At 34.5% G+C, this 22,315-nt stretch overlaps 3 protein-coding genes across 9 annotated transcripts in view; 1 reads left to right on the forward strand and 2 right to left on the reverse strand.

Annotated features, from left to right (window-relative positions):
• Positions 1-27: 27 nt before the first annotated feature.
• Positions 28-2,993, reverse strand: LOC126756299 (unconventional prefoldin RPB5 interactor-like protein). Its single transcript, XM_050469270.1, has 5 exons — positions 2,825-2,993; positions 2,468-2,766; positions 976-2,410; positions 746-916; positions 28-205 (listed from the first exon to the last, which is right to left on the reverse strand). The coding sequence occupies exons 1-5, from the start codon at positions 2,852-2,854 to the stop codon at positions 71-73; spliced, it is 2,070 nt and encodes a 689-aa protein (XP_050325227.1). The 5' UTR covers positions 2,855-2,993; the 3' UTR covers positions 28-70.
• A 193-nt stretch (positions 2,994-3,186) lies between these two features.
• Positions 3,187-5,000, reverse strand: LOC126756302 (nuclear pore complex protein Nup50). The gene is made up of 3 exons (XM_050469275.1): positions 4,687-5,000; positions 3,692-4,629; positions 3,187-3,632 (listed from the first exon to the last, which is right to left on the reverse strand). Exons 1-3 carry the CDS (start codon positions 4,898-4,900, stop codon positions 3,294-3,296), a joined length of 1,491 nt encoding a protein of 496 aa, XP_050325232.1. The 5' UTR covers positions 4,901-5,000; the 3' UTR covers positions 3,187-3,293.
• Positions 5,001-5,412: 412 nt separating this feature from the next.
• Positions 5,413-22,315, forward strand: part of LOC126754437 (arfGAP with SH3 domain, ANK repeat and PH domain-containing protein) — a 29,027-nt gene continuing 12,124 nt past the window's right edge. For 2 of the 7 annotated variants that reach the window (XM_050466389.1, XM_050466395.1), the window contains exon 1: positions 5,413-6,779. In XM_050466389.1, coding sequence (XP_050322346.1) covers positions 6,648-6,779 — 132 coding nt within the window. In that variant the 5' untranslated portion in view covers positions 5,413-6,647. The remainder of the gene's footprint in view (positions 6,780-22,315) is intronic. The other 5 variants (XM_050466391.1, XM_050466392.1, XM_050466393.1 and 2 more) reach the window with 5 other exon arrangements.

A 22,315-nucleotide genomic window follows, 5' to 3' on the forward strand; every position in this document is an offset into this window, starting at 1 on the left:
AATTTCTTATGCAATGAAACAAATAAATAAATTTTACAACTTAATTATTTATTTAAATTGAATACATTTATTAAATTTTTTCTGTTACTCTGCGATTTTGTTTGAAGTGACTTATTCGTTTTTTCGGAGTATGCGCATCAATATATTTACATTCCGGTAGAGGTTCCGGTTCAGTTAGAGGCTTTTCAATAACTTCGTTCATTACCTAAAACAAAAAATGGAAACAGGTTAACTTCGGTTGGACCGAAACTATAATTCACAAATACAAAAAGTTTCATATAAGAACTTGATTTTGATCGGTCAGTTTGTATGGCAGCTATAGTGATCCCATATGTATTGATCTTAGATTATCTTGATTATTGAATCCATGCCAAATTATCTTATCGAATAAAAAATAGATTTGTAGTGGTCTGATCTAAACAATTCCATCAAAATTTGTACCGTTGACTCACACAAGATAACTCGTCAAATAGAAAAGTAACAAGGACTTGATTTTGATAACGCAGTTTGTATGACAGTATAACCTCTCAGCTTCTTGAGAAAAAAATTGATGGGGAATATTTCGCGTATATACAGATAGACGAAGACGATTCGACTGAGCTTGTCATACTAATATTTTACATATGTACATATATATTTTAAAGGGTCACTGAAGTTTCCTTCTGGGTGTTACAAACTTCGTGGCAAACTTAATATACCCTGTTTAGGATATAAATATGTTAAATATAGTTCAACATTTACAAACCTTGTAATAAGCACTCATGTATTCCTCTTCATCAACTGGAATTGCCATCTTCCTTTTCGATTCTTTTTTATTAGATTTGGCTCTGTTTTTACGATCCAATTTATGTTGCTCTCTTTCAACTGCAGATTTATTTCTTAAAATTGACTTGGTCTCCGTAGTAGGCTTGCAGAACTACAAAGGTTAATAAAATTTACTATATAAAGTATTTTGCAATAAAAGTTAAAAAGTACCTCCATACGTTGATCCTCGTAAGACTGTAACCGATCTGCTTCTTTTAATAGAGGTACTTTAACTTTATCCTCACCATTATAAGCGTTAGCAAAAATTATCTGCTGTGTAGTAGATTTGTTTTTATCCTCACTTTGTTTTTCTTTATTTTTTAGATATGTTTGATATAAGTCGGCGGGTGTGCTAGGAATAGTGATGATTTCAGAGTTTTCACTATTTAATATTGTGTCGTTTTGCAAGTTTTCGGAATGTTGGAAATGTATGTGCAAGGTATAAACACCAGCTAAAGATGGTTCCAAAATTTTATCAACCAATTGAAAATCTCGTGTGCTTTGATTTTCTGCAATAAATCTTATATTTTGTTCCACTCTATCAATAATATTTTTTTTACGATCATTTATTTTTGTATCTGCATTAGTTTTAGAAATATTAGGGTTTAATTCATATTTATCATGCTTAATTACTTCCTTTAGCTTCTGTTGCGATTTGGGTAGCATTTGGGAAATTGTTTCGTTTTTCCGAAATTCGAGTGTCTCGTTTTGTAGAGCAAAAGAAATTCGCCGTTTGATTGGTTTTTCTTTGTTAGTTTCCTGTTTTGTAGTTGACATTTCTTCCAGATCTGAATCATTTTCTTTTGAAATGTTATCTTCTGCTTGATATTCAGCATTATCCTCAGCCATTTCAAGTAATTCTTCTAATGTCTCTAAAACATTTAAAGTATTCACCTTTTGATCGATATCCTCTTGAGTATTCAGTGGTAATGTTAAAAGTTTGTGACGCATTATTTTAATTTGATATTCATAAAAACCAATCTGATCTATGACAGGCAAAAACTTTGCCTGTTCTTTGATAATTTGTACCTCACGAGGTAGTTCCTCAAAATCAACATCTAAATCTTCCGTATTTATGTTTGCATCGATCATCTCTGGATTTGGTCTATGATTGTTATTTGTTCGGACTATATTCTTGTCTAAATCGGTCTTCTTTACAATCCGCTGAAGATCTTTTTCAAAATTATTGTCAGATTTTTCGCAATTTGCTTGTGTTTCGGTTTGTTTCTGAATTTTCGCCGAATGAGCCACACGTGGCTTTTCCGCTGGTAACTTCATTTCCCCGTTCATTAACTCCTTTATCGTGTCATTACTGATGTCATCTATTTCTAATCTTTCCAATTCATTCTCTAATTCCTCCATAAGTTCAGCCTCTTCAAGCATTTTAAAAACGTTTATGTCGGACGAATCTTTTGCTTTATTCGCATTTGGAACTTTTGAAATATTCGCTTGCCTTTCTTCTTTCTCTCGCTCTTTAGCTAGCTTTACGCGTACTTTATGTTGTTCTCGCCATATCATTTCTTTTTCCTCATCATAATTTTCAATTATTTCATAATCTTCTTTGCTTGGAAACACTCCTTCGGTATATGGTTTATCCAACTTATTCCTTCAACGAAAAGTAGACAATAAAATTTAGTAAAATTTAAAGTAAAATTTGACGTACTTCCATAAATTTGATTCAGTTTGCAATTTTTCCAAGTTTTCGTGTGCCATTTTAATCCGGTATTCACCAATTTCTTTTGCCTTATGTGCGGAACATTTAGAGAAATAGTTTTGATAGTGCCCTACAAGCACTTCATTTGTATGGATAAGCTGACCTGGCATATATGCCTTACGCCCTATTGGTACCATAACATCTACAGTGAGATTTTTACTAAATCTATCTAGGTTTTCAACTGCTGTACCATTTTCGTCTTTGTAATTCTTCCAGCGTGTTGTTTCTTCCTCATTCTTAGCAAGTGCCTAAACATATTCCGAATAACGTTAAATATTACACACATAAAAAATTTTAAAATTTTACCTCCCACAATGCTTCTTGGCGTTTTTCCATTATTTGTTTTGTAGAATTAGTATGGAATTAGTATTGTTGGTTCTAAGAGATGTACCCAGCTACACGTTGCAAGCATTTGGCTTTTTGAATTGTATATAACACCAAACAACAAACAATCAGCTGTAAAGAAAACACCTACAGCAGAGAACGTCATAATATAATATACGTTCTCTGCCTACAGCTATGCTCAGCTGATTGCTTAACCATATCGGTTTTTTGACGTATGGTAATGGGGATATTTTGAATCCATATTTATGATTATTAAAATCTCTATTTCATAATTAATCGAATGTTTGCTGAATAGCATTATATCCAATCATAAAATTTACAAATTTTTGTTCAAAAATTCATTTTATTGGTAGAATTCTTAAAATTTTGCATACGCATAAGAGTACAACCAAAGTTTATAACAATTTAAAAATAAAATAATTAAAACTTTTCATTTCTTGTGCTTCTCTAGTTCTGCCAATAGCTCGTCTGCCTCTTCTGCAGTTTTAACGCGTAACAGCATCGATGTTGCCTTTTCTACATCCGGCGTAGGAAGACACACCATCATCACGTTGTTTTTACCCATCCGTTGAGTAGGGATGCCGGCGCTTAAAATTAAGTTTACAAGAATGTTTCCGAGGTTTGTATCAGCGCGTACAAGTAGTTGTGTCTTTTCAGAGTCTTTTACTGGTTTCAAGTATAATGTGCCCACACCACGATCGGTAAACGCTCCATCTTTTTTAACGAAAACTTTACATTTCTTGGAGTACACCGCATCTTCTTCCACAACCTATTTCGGATTTATAAAATTATAAATATATGTTATTTATACATTATTATAGTTTAAACCTGTTTAAATTCAACTTTTGGTGGTTGATCTTCTTCATCATCAGCCCCATTAGCATCAGTAGAGGTTGAAGGTGTTGGATCAGTAGGTGGTTTTATATTACCGAAACTGAATGGGGTTGAACTAGGAGTAAAACTAAATGGGGACGATTTCTTTTCGCTCGAATCACCATTGGTGGCCGGTTTGCCGAATGTAAATGGCGTTGAAGTTGATGTTTTGTTATCTGTTTTAAGACCAAAACTAAATCCCTTAGACGGAGACGAAGTTTGACCGTCTGTTACATTAGTTTTGTTTTCCGTAGGTTTTATTCCAAAGCTAAATGTGCTCGGTTTGGTTGTTTCTGCAGGCTTAGATACGCTCGAAGAACTTGTTGGAGCAGCTGCGGATGAGGCCGGTGTTGAACTAAAAGAAAACAAAGCACCCGTGCTACTGGTCGAAACTGTGCTTGTAGCAGGTTTAGAAAATGCGGAAAATTTAAAATTCCCAAGTGTTGGTGCATCTGTAGGTGCATCTGATGAAGTCTTTTTAACACTTGCGCTGTCGTTACTTGTTTTCAATTGCTCCGTCTTTTGTTCTTCATCTTCTATTTCTTTGATATATTTATCATAGTCTTTGAAAATCGGTGTAAGAATACAAAGTGGATTTTTCTCTACGTGGGTTTTTATCCATTCGGTTACAGCCTCGTTTAAGCATTTGATTTTGCTTTGATAGCTAGTAGATTTACCCTTGCTCTCCTTGGCATTTTCTTTAACCACATTACCATTTCCGGCAGAATTTTTATCTTCCTTTTCAATAATTGGAGCCGCTTTAATAGTTGTACCAAATGAAAATGATGGTTTTGTTGTGGCTGCATTAGAAACATCAGCAGGCGACGTAGAGACTTTCGACAAAAATGAGAAGGGAGATGCTGATGGAGCAGCATTCGATGACTTGCCAAAACCTATAAAACTCAATATTAATTATTGTTTTAGGTTATATACAAGAGTCCGTCTTATACCTGCGAAACCACTAAAAACGCTTTTTGGCGCTCCGTCATCGGTAGCGTCTACACCGCTGTTGCCGGTAACAACTTTCCTACGCGCCTTCTTAATAACACGATTTTTTAATTCATCTTCCGAAGCTTTTCGAAACGTTCCGCGCTCTTCAGGCTCATCTTCCTGGTCCCAATTTTCATGATTTAAGTTAGATGTTGCCTGTCTTTTTCCGGCCATGATATAATAAATAAATTAATATTAATTATTTATATTGCTCGTGGATAGCAAAATTAAATAGTGTGTTTTATATTGCAGTGTTGTATTTTCAAATGCTTTGACACCATCAATGAACGATATGTAATCGATGATTAGCATATCAAAGTGAGCTTAGAATTAACTATTTATGTAGGTTCTACTATTATTAATATAAAACCGAATTAGTTTATTTATGAGATATTATAAATGTAATTTTTCAAGCTTTTCGACAAGAATTATTTGTTATTTTATTCCCAAAGCTTTAAATATATTATATTATAGTTATATTAAAATGCATATTTAGTTAAGTTCTAATATATGAATTGTATTAAAATTAAGTAATGATTATTTTGATTTAAAAATTTTATGAATTGATATAATTAGTTATAATGAAAATATAGTGTAGTCTATACGTTATTTCGATTTCACTGAATATACAATTGGTATTAATCGAAAATTTGTCATCTTTTTCTTGGAGTTTCCTTTTCATTAATTTTTACAAGTTTCGTCCATTGTATCTCAGCTATCGTGTTCGCCAGTAAAGTGGTCGAACAAATTATATATTTCATCAATAAACTGCAAATGATGCTTAAAAATATATAATTTTTCTTAAATTATAAAGAAAAAGTGGAAATTAAACAATTGTAAAAATGTGCGGCAATCTGTGAGTGATTTGTTGAGGCACTGGAACGGGTAAATTCAATAATGTCAAAGTGATTGTTGGGATATACGTATGATCTAAGAGCTGAAATGCCATCATAAATGAGACGGAGAAATGTACAGATACGATTTTGTTTGTCGACGTTTGCAAAAGCATACGAAATAGGTAGAAATAGCAAAACAAAGTAGGAATAGTAGTGCAAAAGAATTGAAAACCTAGAGAAAAATATTAACAAAGTGATCATTGATTTTGAAGGTTGAAGTGGCACTAGCAGTGGCGTCCGATTTATAGCGTTTATGATATAGCGTGCATAATCTGTTAAGTTTAGAAATACCCTCTTGATTAAATCTTCCACAACCCAAATGCTACTGAAAAAAAAAATAAAATGTGTACAGATGAGACTTGTGGAGAAGAGGAGAACGAGTGAAAATGGGTGTTAACTACTGCGACGCTATTCAATTTTCTCTATTCCTTTTTATATGTGAAACAGTTTGGGACTGCAAAGGATAATTGAAAAAGGAGTTTGTGAAATGCGAAATAAAGTCGTGAAATGATGCATACAATGTTGTTAAAGCACTACAGAATTTCTGCATTGAGCAGATATATCAATTTGTGTAAAATATGAAAATTAAATGATAAGCGATATATGTATAAGAGTGTAAATATTATATGTATATACATCAATATTTACCTACATGCCCTCAGATTTTAATACTGAAAAATAGTGCTAGTTCTGAAAAGGTGTACAAATACAATTTAATGATTATTTTAAAAGGATAATAAAAGAAGCTATACTAACCTTTGTGATGCTTCTATATTTTTGTTGATGTTATGTTAATGTTCATTTATGTAAATAATAGATTTTTAAATTTTTTCCTTTGAGAAAAATTGCTCTACTATTATACCAACACACCTACATAGTATGAATAAAAATTTTTAGCACCAACAGTTGGCGCTTACGTGAATGTGGAAGCAAATTTATTTTCAACAGTTGCTAAAACTTGCAAATTTCCAGCGCAAGTATATAAAAAATTTTGTTGATAAAATTCAAAACTTGAGTGACTGAAAATGCCGCCAGCAGCGTTAATTGGTATTGCAGAGTTTGTGGAGGAAACTCGCGATGATTATAATTCTCCAACAACATCCACATTTGCATCCAGAATGCCTGATTGCCGTCAAACTATGGCTGTACTAGAGGAGGTAAGATTTGCGCTAAGATTTAAAAATATTTATTTTTATCCTAAAAAAAGTATACACATTAGGCAAAATAATTGTTTTATGTAGATTTTCGATCATTCTATATATAACCTGTGCGAGCGTCCAGCGTTGGCTGATAATAGTATTTATTGAATAGGTTTTCGCGTGCCTTTTGAAAAAATTTGCACTTTTATAATACTGACATATGTATGTATGTATGTATTTGGATGTAGTTATGTACATTTGATTTCAACGTCTTTGAAACTATTACTTACTACATACATATGTACATACAAACCTACATGGCATGAACTTCATTTGACATACATACATACATACATATGTATGTATATACATATAGGTACACATCTTCTTTTTCGAAATACACAATACCTGATGGTGTTTTCCAATTATTATTTTTTAACTGATATTGTTTCAAAAGTATTGACGGAGAAAAACAACGATTGTCCACAGAAAATAGTTCTTTAGTTTATTGAGCTTATTGTACTACCGAAAGGAGGATTGTAAAGCAAACATTTCATTTCTACCTACGATCAACGCAGTGGACAGACGTAGTGGCTTGAAATCGTAATTATATGAAAAGACTATGTCGAGTATGCCCGATGTAAAAATCCCTTAGAGAGGTTGCAAAGTTCTAATGAAATCATAAATGCATTGTAGTTTTATAGCAGTTGTTTATGGTTTTTCCTTTTTAATATTTAAAACACATCCCAAAACTAAACGCAAAAACTCTGCCATCACACTGTTGCTTTCCTACGTTTTGCTTCGTTTCATAGGTTAGACGTTTACTATTCGTAGTTTAGATGGCTTGTAGGAAATTTAGCAAAACACTTACGAATATAAGCTTTGACGGGCGCAGAGAACGGATAATCCAGCCACATATTTCATGCCCACGAACAAATCAGCGGCCAACTAACGGCCAAAAATTGTCCAAATCCAACAAAAACTCTTCAAGACCCCAGTACCTATAGTTTATTTTTTACTGAAAATATACATCAATGTGTGAGATATATTTATAATTGAAATTTGGAGAGAATTATTTTTTGATAATAGAATCTCTGTATCATATACCTAATATAAAGTTTTTTGAATTTCCGGGTTACTCTATATTGTATACATCAGCCAATATGTTAGTTATCTTAATAAAATTAAGAGGGCGTATTTTTCTTTTAACGGTGTATATGTATTTGTTCTTAGAATGAATAAGACCGGGTTAAAATCCGGTTATACACGAATTTATGTAGCTCTTCCTTACTTGTTGTATGAAATATTTTACCAAATCCGTTATTTTAAACTCCAAACTACTAAATAGGAGGTATAAACTTTTGTTTAGAAAATTCAAAATAACATTATATCGATTTTCATTCTTTGTCTTGTAATTTTATAGCTAAAATGAATACCAATGATTAAAATCCTAACTGTGAAAGCCAGCCAGAATTTCTAAAACTCGTAACATATGGACAATAGAATTTATGATAATACTTGAAAGAATATGCAAATAATGTGGTATAGAAGGAGAGAAGAATATATATTAATGTTTTCGCTACAACATATGTCTAATTAAATCCTATTAATTTCTAAAATTATATTAGAATTTATATTGTATACACAGTAGACATGAAAAATAATGCATGTATTTACCTATACAATATGTCAAGCGTTGTGCTTTACGTATGTATATACATAATGTAAATATCTCAATAAATATAATTCAGCGGCAACTAGGTACATATGTACATATAATGGGTTGTCAAAAAAGTCTTGCGGTATTTTCGCTAGTTGGCGCTGAAAGCGCGTAGTTCTAGTTTTATTCGTCGCATCGGGTCTTGCTATACCTTTTTGGAAAGCTCATTTCACGCGCTACACGTGTTTGATTGATTGTCGTTTCTTTTAAGTCGTTCGAGAGTTATAGCGTCGCAAACATGTAGCAAAATAAAGAGAAAATACGGCATATTTTACAGTACTACTACGATAAAGGCAAAAATGCATCTCAAGCCGCCAATAAAATTTGTGCAGTTTATGGACCCGATACAGTTTCCATTTCCACCGCACAACGATGGTTTCAACGTTTTCGTTCTGGTGTAGAGGTGGTCGAAGATGCGCCACGCTCCGGAAGGCCTGTCGTCGAAAATTGCGATAAAATCGCTGAATTGGTCGAAAAAGACCGGCATAGTAGCAGCCGTAGCATCGGTCAAGAGCTGGGCATGAGTCATCAAAAATTCGTTTCAATTGACAACTCATATGTACATATGTACCTAGTTGCCGCTGAATTATATTTATTGAGATATTTACATTTAAAGTGCAGAAATTCAACTATTTAAAATGCGTGTTTCTTTGATTTTTAATGAATTTTACAAATATATTTTTAACTTTTATATCCACTAATACTTCACTAATTCGGTTCTACACATTGATTTTTCTACTCTTGCAACCATTTGCTACAGAGTATTATAGTTTTGTTCACCTAACGGTTGTACCTAAAACTAATCGAGATAGATATGTATAAGGTTATATATACATATATAAATCTTCAGGATGACGAGAAAAGTTGAAATCCCAATCAAACAAAACTGTTCATGACCCTAGGTACCGAATGTGTGGACCACAGTACCTATAGTTGATTTTTGTTCGAAAATATTGGTCAATGTCGATGGAGACTTCGACCACACGGATACTACCCTTGAATGTCAGAGGATAGTTATCCGGCCAGGCGATGTCGAGCTCGAAATAATTAATATAGACATACTCCGAGTTACATGTTGCCCTGCAGGATATCACCCGAATATATGTAGGTGCGCTATTTCGTGGTGAAAACCGTTTGGTACTAGGCGGCTTTAACGCGCACCATGATCTTTGACATTCCTGGCTGTCAAATGATCATGGTGGGATGGAGCTGGCGTAACAGATAGGCGATTCGACATTCTGCACAATAAATGATAAAGTCCCTTTCAGAATTATTGGCACCTGTCATAGCTCACCCGATATTACCATTGCTAGCGGTGGTCTGATAAATAGCATAACCTTGCAACTTATGCTACTGTCGCATCAAACTACCTGCCCCATATTATCTCGATCGAGAAACCTCCCGATTTTGTTTCGGCGGACAACCGCACCTTCGTTAACAAAGCTAACTGGGTTGGCTTCACAGAATTTACTGAGGAGACCTTCCCCGCTTTACCCATTTCTATAGACGTAACCTTTGGCGAATGTCGATTGCGCAAGGTGATCGCTGATGCTACCGCTCGCTTCATTCCAGCTGAAAGAATTGCGGAACTCCGCCCTAATTTCCTAGCCGAAGCAGCTGTTTTAGTTCGATGATTGGTAAATCAACACAAACGGAAGAAATTGATAGACCACTTGAAGTCCTGTAACCTCTCCACCGGTGTGAGTAAGCTTTGGTCTACTATCAAGGCTTTGTCTAATCCGAAGAGACATGATGACCGAGTTGAAATTCAATTCAAAGATCATTCCTCTTCGGACCGGATCAAGTGCGCAAGCTATTTTAGCGGGCAAATTACACTGCACTTTGGTAGACAAAACCAAACGATGTGTTACCCGACGGCAATATGCCAAAAGACTGCGCACCACTTACTTTCACTGATGAGTTCAGTGTGTCATCAGAATGTCATCAAGTCACCTCACCAAGATCCTCAACCTGTCGCTCACCACTCTTCAAATATCGGATGTGTGTAAAGTCGGAAGAGTTGTTCCACTACTGAAACCTGGAAACCCCGCCAGCAAAGTGGAGTCCTATTGTCCGATAACTCTCCTCTCTCTAGTTGTGAAGACACTTGATGGCTTGCTACTCACCACCTGAGCGTAGGAAACCACCAGCATGGCTTCCGAAAAGTGCACAGTACCAAAACAGCACTTAACGCCATAAACGCCCGGATAGGTCGTGGCTTTAACCAGAAACCGCCCTGTGAGAGAACGATTCTCGTAGCGTTGGGCTTGTCAAAAACCTTTGACACAGTCAGTTACGCAACGCTACTGCAGGACATCGAAAAACTACGCTCCCTCCAGGACTGAAGATGTGGACCATGAACTACCTGAAAGGTCGTCAATTATTCGTACTATTTCGAGGAAAAAATTCAAAACTGAGAAGAATTAAAAAAGGGGTTCCGCAGGATGGTGTCCTCTCCCCGCTATTGTGGGAGTTTCCTCTCCAGGCAATTCCTGCTGGGATGCTTTTGTAGAAATCATCATTGCATAGCGTACTCGGAGCCAAACCACTACCCATTGCAGACGAAGAGCTCGAGTTGCCGCGAGAAACGAGAGTGACCCCTGCTTCGTTCTGAATACTGTAGTGAATATGTACCTATCCAGAATAGGCCCCGACATATTCAACATATATTCTGCGTGCAATGAGTCTCCGCATGACACTGGCCATCTCTTTGCATGCCCCACTCGTCTGCCACCCCTCTCCCTTTGGTCCGATCCCATCGAAACAGCACGTTTCTTGGGCCTTCCGTTGGATGACGTCGACGACAACTTAGCTAATGCTTATCACCCGCTAAAACAACAAGAACAAAAACCTCCAATGCAGAAAGGAATTCTACGCGAAAAACTAATAAAGTTTATTTATTTCCCGTCATTGGGATATTATTTGTTGCTTTATTTCTTTTGGTTCCTTAGTAAAATATGTATATAAGTATATACATAAGTTAACACTGATTAATTGTTAGTAGATGTGAATGTAAGTGTAATAGCCATAATACAAGGTGCGTTCCAAAGTAAACAGGGCTTACAAAAAACAGAACAAATGGTTTTTTCGCAACATCAATTTATTTTATTCAAAATATTCTCCTTCTGCTTTAATACAGCTTTTTGCACGGTCCAAAAGCATGTCGAACGAGTGTTTTAGCTCGTTGGCCGGTATGGCCGCCTGTATGCCGGTGCAAGCCTTTTGAATGCCCTCTACGTCTGCATAACGCTTTCCTTTCATGGGCAAATGCATTTTTCCGAAAAGGAAGAAGTCGCACAGTACCATATCAGGTGAATACGGGGAGTAGTTAATGGTCAAAATGTGATTTTTGGTCAAATAATCGTCCTTTGTTGGATTCTGAGCAATTTTTGGTCGTCAGTCAATTTGTGCGGAACAGACCGTGCACACACCTTTCGTAAGCCCAAATGTTCGGTGAAAATGCGATAAATCAATGTTTTTGAGATGTTCAATTCCATTTCCATGAATTTCATTGATGATTTCGGCAGATTTTTGATGAATTCACGCACAGTTTCGATGGAATTTCCGGTGATCACGGATTTTGATTGGCCCAAATGTTGATAGTGATTTATGACCTCACGATCACTTCGAAAACGTTGAAACCACTCGTGCACTCTGCTACGGGATAGACAATCATCGCCATAAACTTGTTTCATCAATTGAAACGTTTCGGTAAAAGTTTTACCAATTTTAAAACAAAATTTAATGTTGGCTCTTTGTTCGAAGCTCATTTTCGCACCGATAACACAAACATACTTACACTTAAAACGCAATAACTTCACTTCCAATAGACGAAATGTCATGAAATTCTCACTGGACAATCGATAAAGATAGCAGATTCTAACGCACCAGTCGATGATGGCGCCACCAGAGGGCGCTAGTTTCAAAAAGTCCTATTTACTTTGGAATCCACCTTGGAAATCGGAGAATTTTGTTGGTAAATAATAAGTTTTGATCATAAATGATCTAAAAATAAATCGTGATAAAAATCGTGTTAAAAAATATAATTTTATTGATTATTTGTAGCGGCAGCAAACATTATTAATTTAATTTTGAGGAATACTGCCGAGTTGACAATACTAAATGTTCGAGTCAGCTTTGAATATATATTTATAGAATATGTATATTATCAGACTTTAGAATTTTCAATGCCCTAATAGGTGGTTTTGGCTTCATTTATTTTTCTTATGGCAGAGGCCTGCAAAAATGTTGTCAATAACGGTTTTATCAATAGATAACGGGGAGGCACTTTTTATATAATCTAAGAAAACTAACAGTGAAAAACAAGCAAATATTCACTTCAACTTCAATAATATGTGTTTGTTTCGTATAATTTGTAAGTGATTATTACGAAATTGTGATTACTCATCACCAAAGAAAAATGCATTAAAAACGCATACCTCAAGTATAGTATCTAAGTATGTAATATTAACTAATTAGCTATGTACGTTGTACATACTTCAATGAAATGAAAACATGTTTTCACTTACGGTATTTTTGGTCAGATTAAATAAATTGTAAATTTTCGACCCCTTACACACTACGTATATGCAATCTAACTCGCAAATACTTATGATTCATATTTTCAATTCTGCACCTCCGTTACGCTCGCTTGAATTTCTGGGATATCATCGTAAAATAGTCCTTTCATGTTAGTCTACAGTTTTGGAAATGGAAAATAGTCACATGGTAATAGATTAAGCAAATGGTTGATGAAAAAAATCATTTTTGTTTTCAAAAACTCGTTCATCTTTTTGGTCTTAATTTAATTTATGTGGAACAAAACTAGCAAGGACCTTTCTTTTACTAAAATCTTCGGTTAAAAACCTCCAAATAGTGTTTAATTCCTGAGCCAACATTCTCGAAGTAAAATTGGAGCCGATATTAAAATTTCATGGACATTTTCCACTTATTAAGCACGATTAGCAGCTTCTGGATGACCTGGTCGTTGGTCGTTATTTAAATCGTCACGACAATTTTTAAATTGTGTAAACCACGTCCAAACTTGAGTACGACAATACATTCATCATAAATGATTTTTTATTAACTAGTATGTCTAGCGATTTTTTTCAAATTTAACACAAAATTTTATATTTATTAGTATAATTTTATTGAAATGGCTGCAACATTAGCATGTGTCATATGTTTGACAAGTAGTTAGGTGGACAGCGGCTACGCTGGCTAGGTCATGTTGTCCGAATGGGCGAAAACACTCCAGCTCTGAAAGTATTCGACGCTGTACCCGCCGGGGGAAGCAGAGGAAGGGAAGACCTCCACTCCGTTGGAAGGACCAGGTGGAGAAGGACCTGGCTACGCTTGGAATATCCAATTGGCGCCATGTAGCGAAAAGAAGAAACGACTGGCGCGCTGTTGTTAACTCGGCTATAATCGCGTAAGCGGTGTCTACGCCAATTAAGAAGAAGAAGAAGTTAGGTGGATAAATATAACTTTATAATGCAAATAGATAACGCTGCATGCTGAATAATTAAAATATAAAGATCAGTTATTTTGGGATACATATTGTACTAGTATGGAATTCGACTCAAGAAAATCATATATATCGATCAGGGAATGCACCTGTTGCAATTAACGCAACGCTTCAAGTTTGAGTATATACACACAAGAAACAGTTTTGTTTACAAACAACGCAGATTACATTAGTTTTTAAACATTTCAAAACAATTTAAAATGTACGACAATCCGCGGTAACAAAATAATTTTAACTCTTTTTGTTTAACTATATAACTGTAAAAATATTCAAACTTCGTTTCTTTTTCTAACTGAATTAAGAGAGAGTCTGCCTTAGAGGCTTCAAAAAATCGATCAGGAGGGAAAGAAATAATTGATTAAAGCGAAATTTCTATAATTATAAATTTAAACACCATCCGCAAATTTTTTGGATACGAAATCTTTTATGTATATTTTGCCTTTGGGACGCAATTGCCCGACGCATCTCGCATGTGCATTTGCCGGTCAGCGGGCAGGATGTAGGTAGCAATTTCTATCTAAAAGAAAAAATATATCAATATCAAATATATATAAATATATCATATTTGTTAATAACTTATCTTCTAGTTAAACTAATTTTCAAAAATAGTGTAAAATCCCACAATTTTTTAAATATTGAAGAAAATGGTTTTTGACCAAGGGCTCCCCCCTTAAGTTTGCATTGATTGGACCATGTACTGAGCTTAATTTCTTCGCTGATTTTTTTACGAAAATAACTTTTTTGTTTTTAAATTGTAAGAAAGAAAGGAATGGCTACAAATAAATTCGGTGAAGCGCTGAGAGCACGTGTTATTAATGATTATAATAACTGAACATCTCAAAAATAAATTTCTCTGAAATACAAAATTCATAAGTCTTCAATTTCACGAATAATAAGAACTATATTAGAAACAAAACAGACGTACTAGTGCATGGTGAAGTTCGACCAAAAAATCGATGAAAAAACGTAATGTACGAGAGGTAAAAAAGTCTTCACTTTAAAGGTGTCTCTCCACAATTGGTAAAGGAGCTTGATGCTGATTTACGCAGTCACCGACCAGTTAGTAAACGTAACCAACTAAGACGATTGCAGTTCTCTAAAGATCATAAATAATTGATTCTATTAATGTGGCAACTGCTGATCAGTTTTTCTAAAGAGTCCTGGAGGCAGGAAGAAATATACCCCAAACGATAGTGGATAACCTTATAGCTTCAATGCGGCGACCATGCAAAGCCGTTATTGAGAGTAATGAGTTTGCCACAAAATACTAAGTTTTGTGGTATTGAATATATATGTTATAACTTTTTTTTTATTTGTATTAAAACAAGAAAAAACGTTAACTTCGGTGGCACCGAAGCTAAATACCCTTCACAGGTGCATTTCTGTTTGTAACTATGTGTTCAGTTTGTATGGAAGCTATATGCTATATTAATCCGTTCTAAACAAGTTTTCTAGAGATTACATTGTTGCCTTAAAAAATAACATATACCAAATTTCGTGAATATATCTTGTCAAATGTGAAAGTTGTCCATACAAGAACTTGATTCCGATCGTTCAGTTTGTATGGCAGCTATATGCTATAGTTAACCGATCTGAACAATTTCTTCGGAGATTACATTGTTGCCTTAAAAAATAACATATACCAAATTTCATGAATATATCTTGTCAAATGTGAAAGTTGTCCATACAAGAACTTGATTCCGATCGTTCAGTTTGTATGGCAGCTATATGCTATAGTTAACCGATCTGAACAATTTCTTCGGAGATTACATTGTTGCCTTAGAAAATAACATATATCAAATTTCGTGAATATATCTTGTCAAATGTGAAAGTTGTCCATACAAGAACTTGATCCCGATCGTTCAGTTTGTATGGCAGCTATATGCTATAGTTAACCGATCTGAACAATTTCTTCGGAGATTACATTGTTGCCTTAGAAAATAACATATACCAAATTTCGTGAATATATCTTGTCAAATGTGAAAGTTTTCCATACAAGCATTTGATTCCGATCGTTCAGTTTGTATAACAGCTATATGTTATAGTGGTCCGATATCGGCCGTTCCGACAAATGAGCAGCTTCGTGAAGAGAAAATGACGTTTGCAAAATTTCAAAACGATATCTTAAAAACTGAGAGACTGGTTCGTATATATACAGACAGACGGACAGACAGACAGACGGACATGGCTAAATCGAATCAGCTCGACATACTGATCATTTATATATATATACTTTATAGGGTCTCCGACGATTCCTTATGGGTGTTACAAACTTCGTGACAAACTTAATATACCCTGTTCAGGGTATAAATATTATGTTGTCAAAAAAGTCTTGCGGTATTTTCGCTAGTTGGCGCTGAAAGTGCATAGTTCTAGTTTTATTCGTCGCATCGGGTCATGCTATACCTTTTTGGAAAGCTCATTTCACCAACACGTGTTTGATTGATTGTCGTTTCTTTTAAGTCGTTCGTGATTTATAGCGTCGCAAACATGGAGCAAAATTAAGAGAAAATACGGCATATTTTACAGTACTACTACGATAAAGGCAAAAATACATCTCAAGCCGCCAATAAAATTTGTGTAGTTTATGGACCCGATACAGTTTCTATTTCCACCGCACAACGATGGTTTCAACGTTTTCGTTCTGGTGTAGAGGTGGTCGAAGATGCGCCACGCTCCGGAAGGCCTGTCGTCGAAAATTGCGATAAAATCGCTGAATTGGTCGAAAAAGACCGGCATAGTAGCAGCCGTAGCATCGGTCAAGAGCTGGGCATGAGTCATAAAAAATTCATTTCAATTTCAAAAAAAAAAAAAAAAATTCAATAAAAATACCGCAAGACTTTTTTGACAACCCATTATAAACCGTGAAATTTTAGTAAATTGGCTTTGTTTACTTCCATCAACATCTAATATTTAAAATAATATTAAAATAGAAGGTTTTTGCAATTACGGTCTATGTTATCGACATTATATTCATGATCGTATTTCAGTTGCAAATGTTTTGTGCGATACTGTAAATATTTGCAACATATTTTAATTATTTAACGTTAATGGTTTAAATATATAATTAAAATGCGATGTCGCTCTTAGTTTCTTCCTTGCAAGAAAAGTTATTGATGATTCGGTTTGTTGTCATAAAAATATTAGCTGATTGCTCACAAAATCTGTGCCAATATTTGTGACAACATGAAAATGCCAATTAATCCAGATCTGTCAATTTATCTCAATTTGCGACAGTTCATAATAAATATAATATTGAATTTTATGTGTACATATGTATGTATCTACACTAGCGGCCAATAAAAACGTACCACCACTTTTATAGACTCATCTTCAGCTATATAACTGTAAATTTGGAAATATTAATACTAGATCTAGTATGTACGGAGAAATTAACTATTTTTTGGGGGCTTATTGGGATGAACACTATTCAGTTATATTCGTGTTTTGGTTGTGTATTGTGCAAAATGCCAAATAATCAGAAGAAATTAAAGCGAGACCAAAGAATTCGCAAACTGGTATAAGATGAAGAAATGTGATCTTCTCGACAAATATCAGCTGAAATTGGTTGTAGCCATTCAGCTATTGTTTATGTTTTCTAAGAAACAAGAAAATAGTGACGTTTTGGAGCGTAAAAAAAAGGGATCAAATCGTCCTCGAAAGTTTATGCGACCGCTTTAAAAGTGTACTTTCTATAAGAGCGGATTTACAAAAATGCATTTAAGTCTGGCAAGCATACGTCGGCGATCAAAATGATTAACAACAGATTATGTGGTCTGGCAAAAGCTGACCCTTCAGGTAGTGAGGGGCTCCAAAATAAATGAGTGGTAAAGAAAATTAAGTTTCTGCAAAGACAAATGATATAAGTCTGTTTTTCATACCATGTTGTGGACCTCTACACCTTGTTGATGGAATAAATGGATGCAAAAAATTTTTTAGTACGCGCAATCGAAAAGCATTATTCTTATAAGGATTGCCTAATCTTCTAGGTTGCCTCAGCGCCATGCCATCGTAAAATATGCCTAAGTTTGGATTGGAAACAAATCTTTTATAAAGCATATATACAATATTGATGTACATAAATGATCCTATTCAGCTCGAATTTTTATTTGGTCAATACATTTAACGGTCAAAGAATTCAACTCTTGGAATGCCCCAGAAACTCGCCTTATTTAAATTCTATTGAGCACGTAATGAGTTGTGAAGTTGCTAATCATAAGCCAACAAATAAAAATCAATTGATAAAGATTTTAGAACTGGTTTGGTATGGTTTCATTATAAGGAAATCAATTGAGATCCTAGTGAATTCTACGCCTTCAAGAGCTAAAGAAGGAACGACTCGTTATTAGAAGAGTCTATTGTGATTGTTGTTTTTCTAAAGTTATTGGTGAAATTGATTTAGTCGCTTTAAATTAACTTCACATTGTTTTCTTTTAATTATCCAGAACTCCATGGAATCTATACTTTTGTTATAATTTTATACCCTGAACAGGGTATATTAAGTTTGTCATAAAGTATATACATATATAAATGATCAGTATGTTGAGCTGAGTCGATTTATCCATATCCGTCCGTCTGTCTGTCTGTCTGTCTGTATATATACGAACTAGCCCTCAGTTTTTAAGATATCATTTTGAAATTTTGTAAACGTCATTTTCTCTTCAAGAAGCTGCTCATTTGTCGGAACTGTCGATATCGGACCACTATAACATATAGCTGCCATACAAACTGAACGATCGGAATCAAGTTATTGTATGGAAAACTTTCACATTTGACAAGATATATTCACAAAATTTGGTATAGATTATTTTCTAAGGCAACAATGTAATCTCCGAAGAAATTGTTCAGATCGGTTAACTATAGCATATAGCTGCCATACAAACTGAATGATCCTAATCAAATGCTTGCATGTGAAACTTCCTCATTTGACGATATATCTTCACGAAATTTGGCATGAGTTATTGTTTATAGAAATATTGTAATATCGAAAGTAATTGTTCAGATCGGCTCACTATAGCATATAGCTGCCATACAAACTGAACCATCGGAAACAAGGGAAACGAAATTTGACATAGATTACTGCTTAAGGTAATAACATAATCTCCGAAAAAATTGTTCACATCGGATTACTATAGGATATAGCTTCCATACAAACTAGATGTGTATATATTTCTATATATTTACATATTTATGCGTTATCATATACAAATATTATAAGTATGTGTGCGTGTAAGTTCCCATATTTTGTCAAATACGCGTGATTTCCGGGGAGGAGTTAGTAGCCTTTGTTTCCACTAAAAATTAGGCGGATTTATGATTGAGAGACGTAAAGTAATAATTTTGCGCAACGATGAGGATAAAGCGACTGTAATGCTGCATATCATTTTTTGGTTTTATATTTTTATTACTAAATTCTCAAATATGTATGTACATATTATATATGTAGAAACGAGTTAGAACTTATCACAACCAAACGTTATACAGTAAAAATTGTAATGGCTTGTGTTTGTTTATCAGTAAAGTTGAAATAGAACAGTGCCATTATGAGCCATAGAATTGGAATTTTTAAAATGCCGAAAGAAAATGTATACAACTTTTGTGCATATAATATACATATTGTATGTACATATGTACATGTATGAGCAAGTAAAATAATAATAACGGCAAAGCCAGAACAAACGTACATACACATACAATCTATATTGAATACGCACTCGCAGCTATCTGTATAAATGGTATAATCACACTTATACCTTGTAAATACATATATTGTACATACATATATACACTTAGATACATAGATATACGCTGATTGTACTTGCATTCACGAATGCACATTTTTAGCAGCGTGACATGCCTGTATGTCGTTTGGAAAATGTTAATATTAACTCTGAATGATATGGTCAGTGACCAACGAATATAAACAATATGTATGAATGAAAAAAAAAAAACAAAGTTCAATACCACAACATATCATATAACGAGTTAATTTAACAAATTTGAACTTTACGTGTTTTTAAGTTTGTGTTACATTTTATATTAATTAAAATTGAACTGAAAGTTTCATTAGAGTTCAAATATATATATTTTTAAACTCTTATCTTATAAAATAAAATCAGAATACATACTTTATTAGAAATAATACAATCTGATTGAATATGACCCGGAATACATGTCTTTATTATCGCCTTCATAAAATACTTCCGATCCATTGCATGCTTGCTAATAGGAGAGAAGGACCTGGCTCCGCTTAGAATTTCCAATTGGCGCAACTTTGATAAAAGAAGAAACGACTGGCACGCTGTTGTTAACTCGTTATTGTTACTTGTTATTGTCTACGCCAATAACGAAGAAAAAGAAGAAGGTCTTTTAGAACGATGTTGTAAAAGGCCTCTGGTAATAATTGTTTGTCGCGAGCAAAGAGGATCGAGAAAACATTGACGACGAACTACATCCAGGACGGCCATCAACATCAACTGAAGATCAACAGTCCAAATAAAATAGAGGGATTAGTGCTTGAGAATCGGCGATTAACAGTCAGAGATCTTACTGACATTGTTGGAATATAGAAAGGATCAGTGAAAACCATTTTGGAATATAATTTGGGCCTAATAAAAGTGAAACCATGATTGGTTCCAAAATCAACAAATTTTTTCGAAAAACAGTGTAAACCATTGCTTTCCGAATACCAGGAAGTCATGAAACGTATTTTTACTGGCAATGAATCTTGCTTACCACTTGGAAACAGACGATCAATGGGCTGAATATCGTGGCAAAGGTGAGCCGAAGCCGAAAAAACCACGTTAAAGCTAGTGAAAAATCTAGGTCAGTTTTCTTCGGTTATCGAAGTGTGGTGCCCCCTGACCTCCTTCCGAACAGCCATACTTTCAAAAAGGAACACTATTTGAGTGTTATGCGCGATTTGCGCGAAGATATTCGTAAGAAGAGGCCGGAATTATGGGCAACTCTAAGGTTTTGCACCACGATAATGCATCGTGCCTGCCATATATCATTTTCAACCAATATAGTGCCGCAACCACCGCATTCGCCTGATTTAGCTCCCTGTGACTTCTGACTATTCAGCAATCTTAAGCGATCGTTTCGAAGAAAACGTTTAGAGTCAATTGAACACATTAAACGTATATCGCTATTCCGGAAATTGTCTTTAACCTGTTGGGGCCAAGGGGAATTATTTTGAGAGGGCGACATAGATTTTGCAGATTAAATCGAGAATTTTAAAATTATGCATAAAGTCTTACCATTTTTTGCTCATAGTAGTATGCATCTCTTCGAAATACTCAACTTATAACCACTCCCCATGGAAGACTACTTTCGTAGTTACTTCCTTAAATAGAGAATAACATATACATACATATATGGCATATGATATAAGGCTTTCATATACTCATACATAACATGTGTATTATTTTGTTTGTTTCTATTAAAGCGTAAGCAAAGTGGTTGAGTGGTGCAGTACTATGTCTTTTTATTCGATTAACATCAATGTTTTCGTATATAATTTATTTGTTATTTATGACTTCTGCTGATAAATAACACAACAGTAGTGTGCGCAATATAAGTGAATGTACATATGTATGTATTGGCATGTCAAGCAACGAAATAAAAATGTACTTACAATTAAGTAGTATGTGCATTCCTACACACACATTCAAATATACATACGAAATAAATGCATATGCACGCTAAACGGAATGGGTGAGCCACTGACTCGTTCACGCAAATTAAAAATGAACAAATTCAGTTTTTGTTTTATTTATTCTGAGTGCACAAATAAATGGGTTATTAAGTTTAATAACTGAGACGACCTTGTATCGTTTTCGAATCGGTGGCAGGCCACGGGTCGACCGTTCATTGTGCTCAGTTCCGTACAATTGTTTACTTAAATATTTTATAAAATGCAAAATCAAATTAAATCGCAATGAAATGTAATAAATTAGATCACCATTGCAGCAACAAGATGTGACAATACCCAAACAAAGATGTGCGTGCGCTCATAGTAATGCTATGAACAGGGCGTATGCACTAGTTAATAACTTCCTGTAGTCTTCTTCGATCAATCAATAATTAAATCATTGAAGAATAATTAGACTTAATTACAAAAAAAAAAAAAATAAAAAAGCCTAATCTAAGTACTTGCTCTAAATATAAGCTCCTTCGCTACATTGGTGCCTGTTGTGGTAGCAGTTATTCTGTAAATACTTTTTCTTGACCTATTTAATAAGTCATTGGTTCTTTTCCTGTCATATGTTGGCCATAATTGTTTAGTTATGACGCATTTTGTAATGT

Source organism: Bactrocera neohumeralis, chromosome 4, assembly GCF_024586455.1.
Source record: "Bactrocera neohumeralis isolate Rockhampton chromosome 4, APGP_CSIRO_Bneo_wtdbg2-racon-allhic-juicebox.fasta_v2, whole genome shotgun sequence".
Lineage (NCBI taxonomy): Eukaryota > Metazoa > Arthropoda > Insecta > Diptera > Tephritidae > Bactrocera > Bactrocera neohumeralis.

Bases quoted from the DNA above. Each gene is read 5' to 3' on its own strand.
- LOC126756302 (XM_050469275.1), bottom strand. From the start codon at position 4,900: ATGGCCGGAAAAAGACAGGCAACATCTAACTTAAATCATGAAAATTGG. The intron at 4,630-4,686 runs GTATAAGACGGA...TGAGTTTTATAG, and splicing joins CGTTTTTAGTGGTTTCGCAG to GTTTTGGCAAGTCATCGAAT. The intron at 3,633-3,691 runs GTTTAAACTATA...AATCCGAAATAG, and splicing joins CAAAAGTTGAATTTAAACAG to GTTGTGGAAGAAGATGCGGT.
- LOC126756299 (XM_050469270.1), bottom strand. From the start codon at position 2,854: ATGGAAAAACGCCAAGAAGCATTGTGGGAG. The intron at 2,767-2,824 runs GTAAAATTTTAA...GAATATGTTTAG, and splicing joins GCCAAGAAGCATTGTGGGAG to GCACTTGCTAAGAATGAGGA. The intron at 2,411-2,467 runs GTACGTCAAATT...TTTTCGTTGAAG, and splicing joins ACTGAATCAAATTTATGGAA to GAATAAGTTGGATAAACCAT.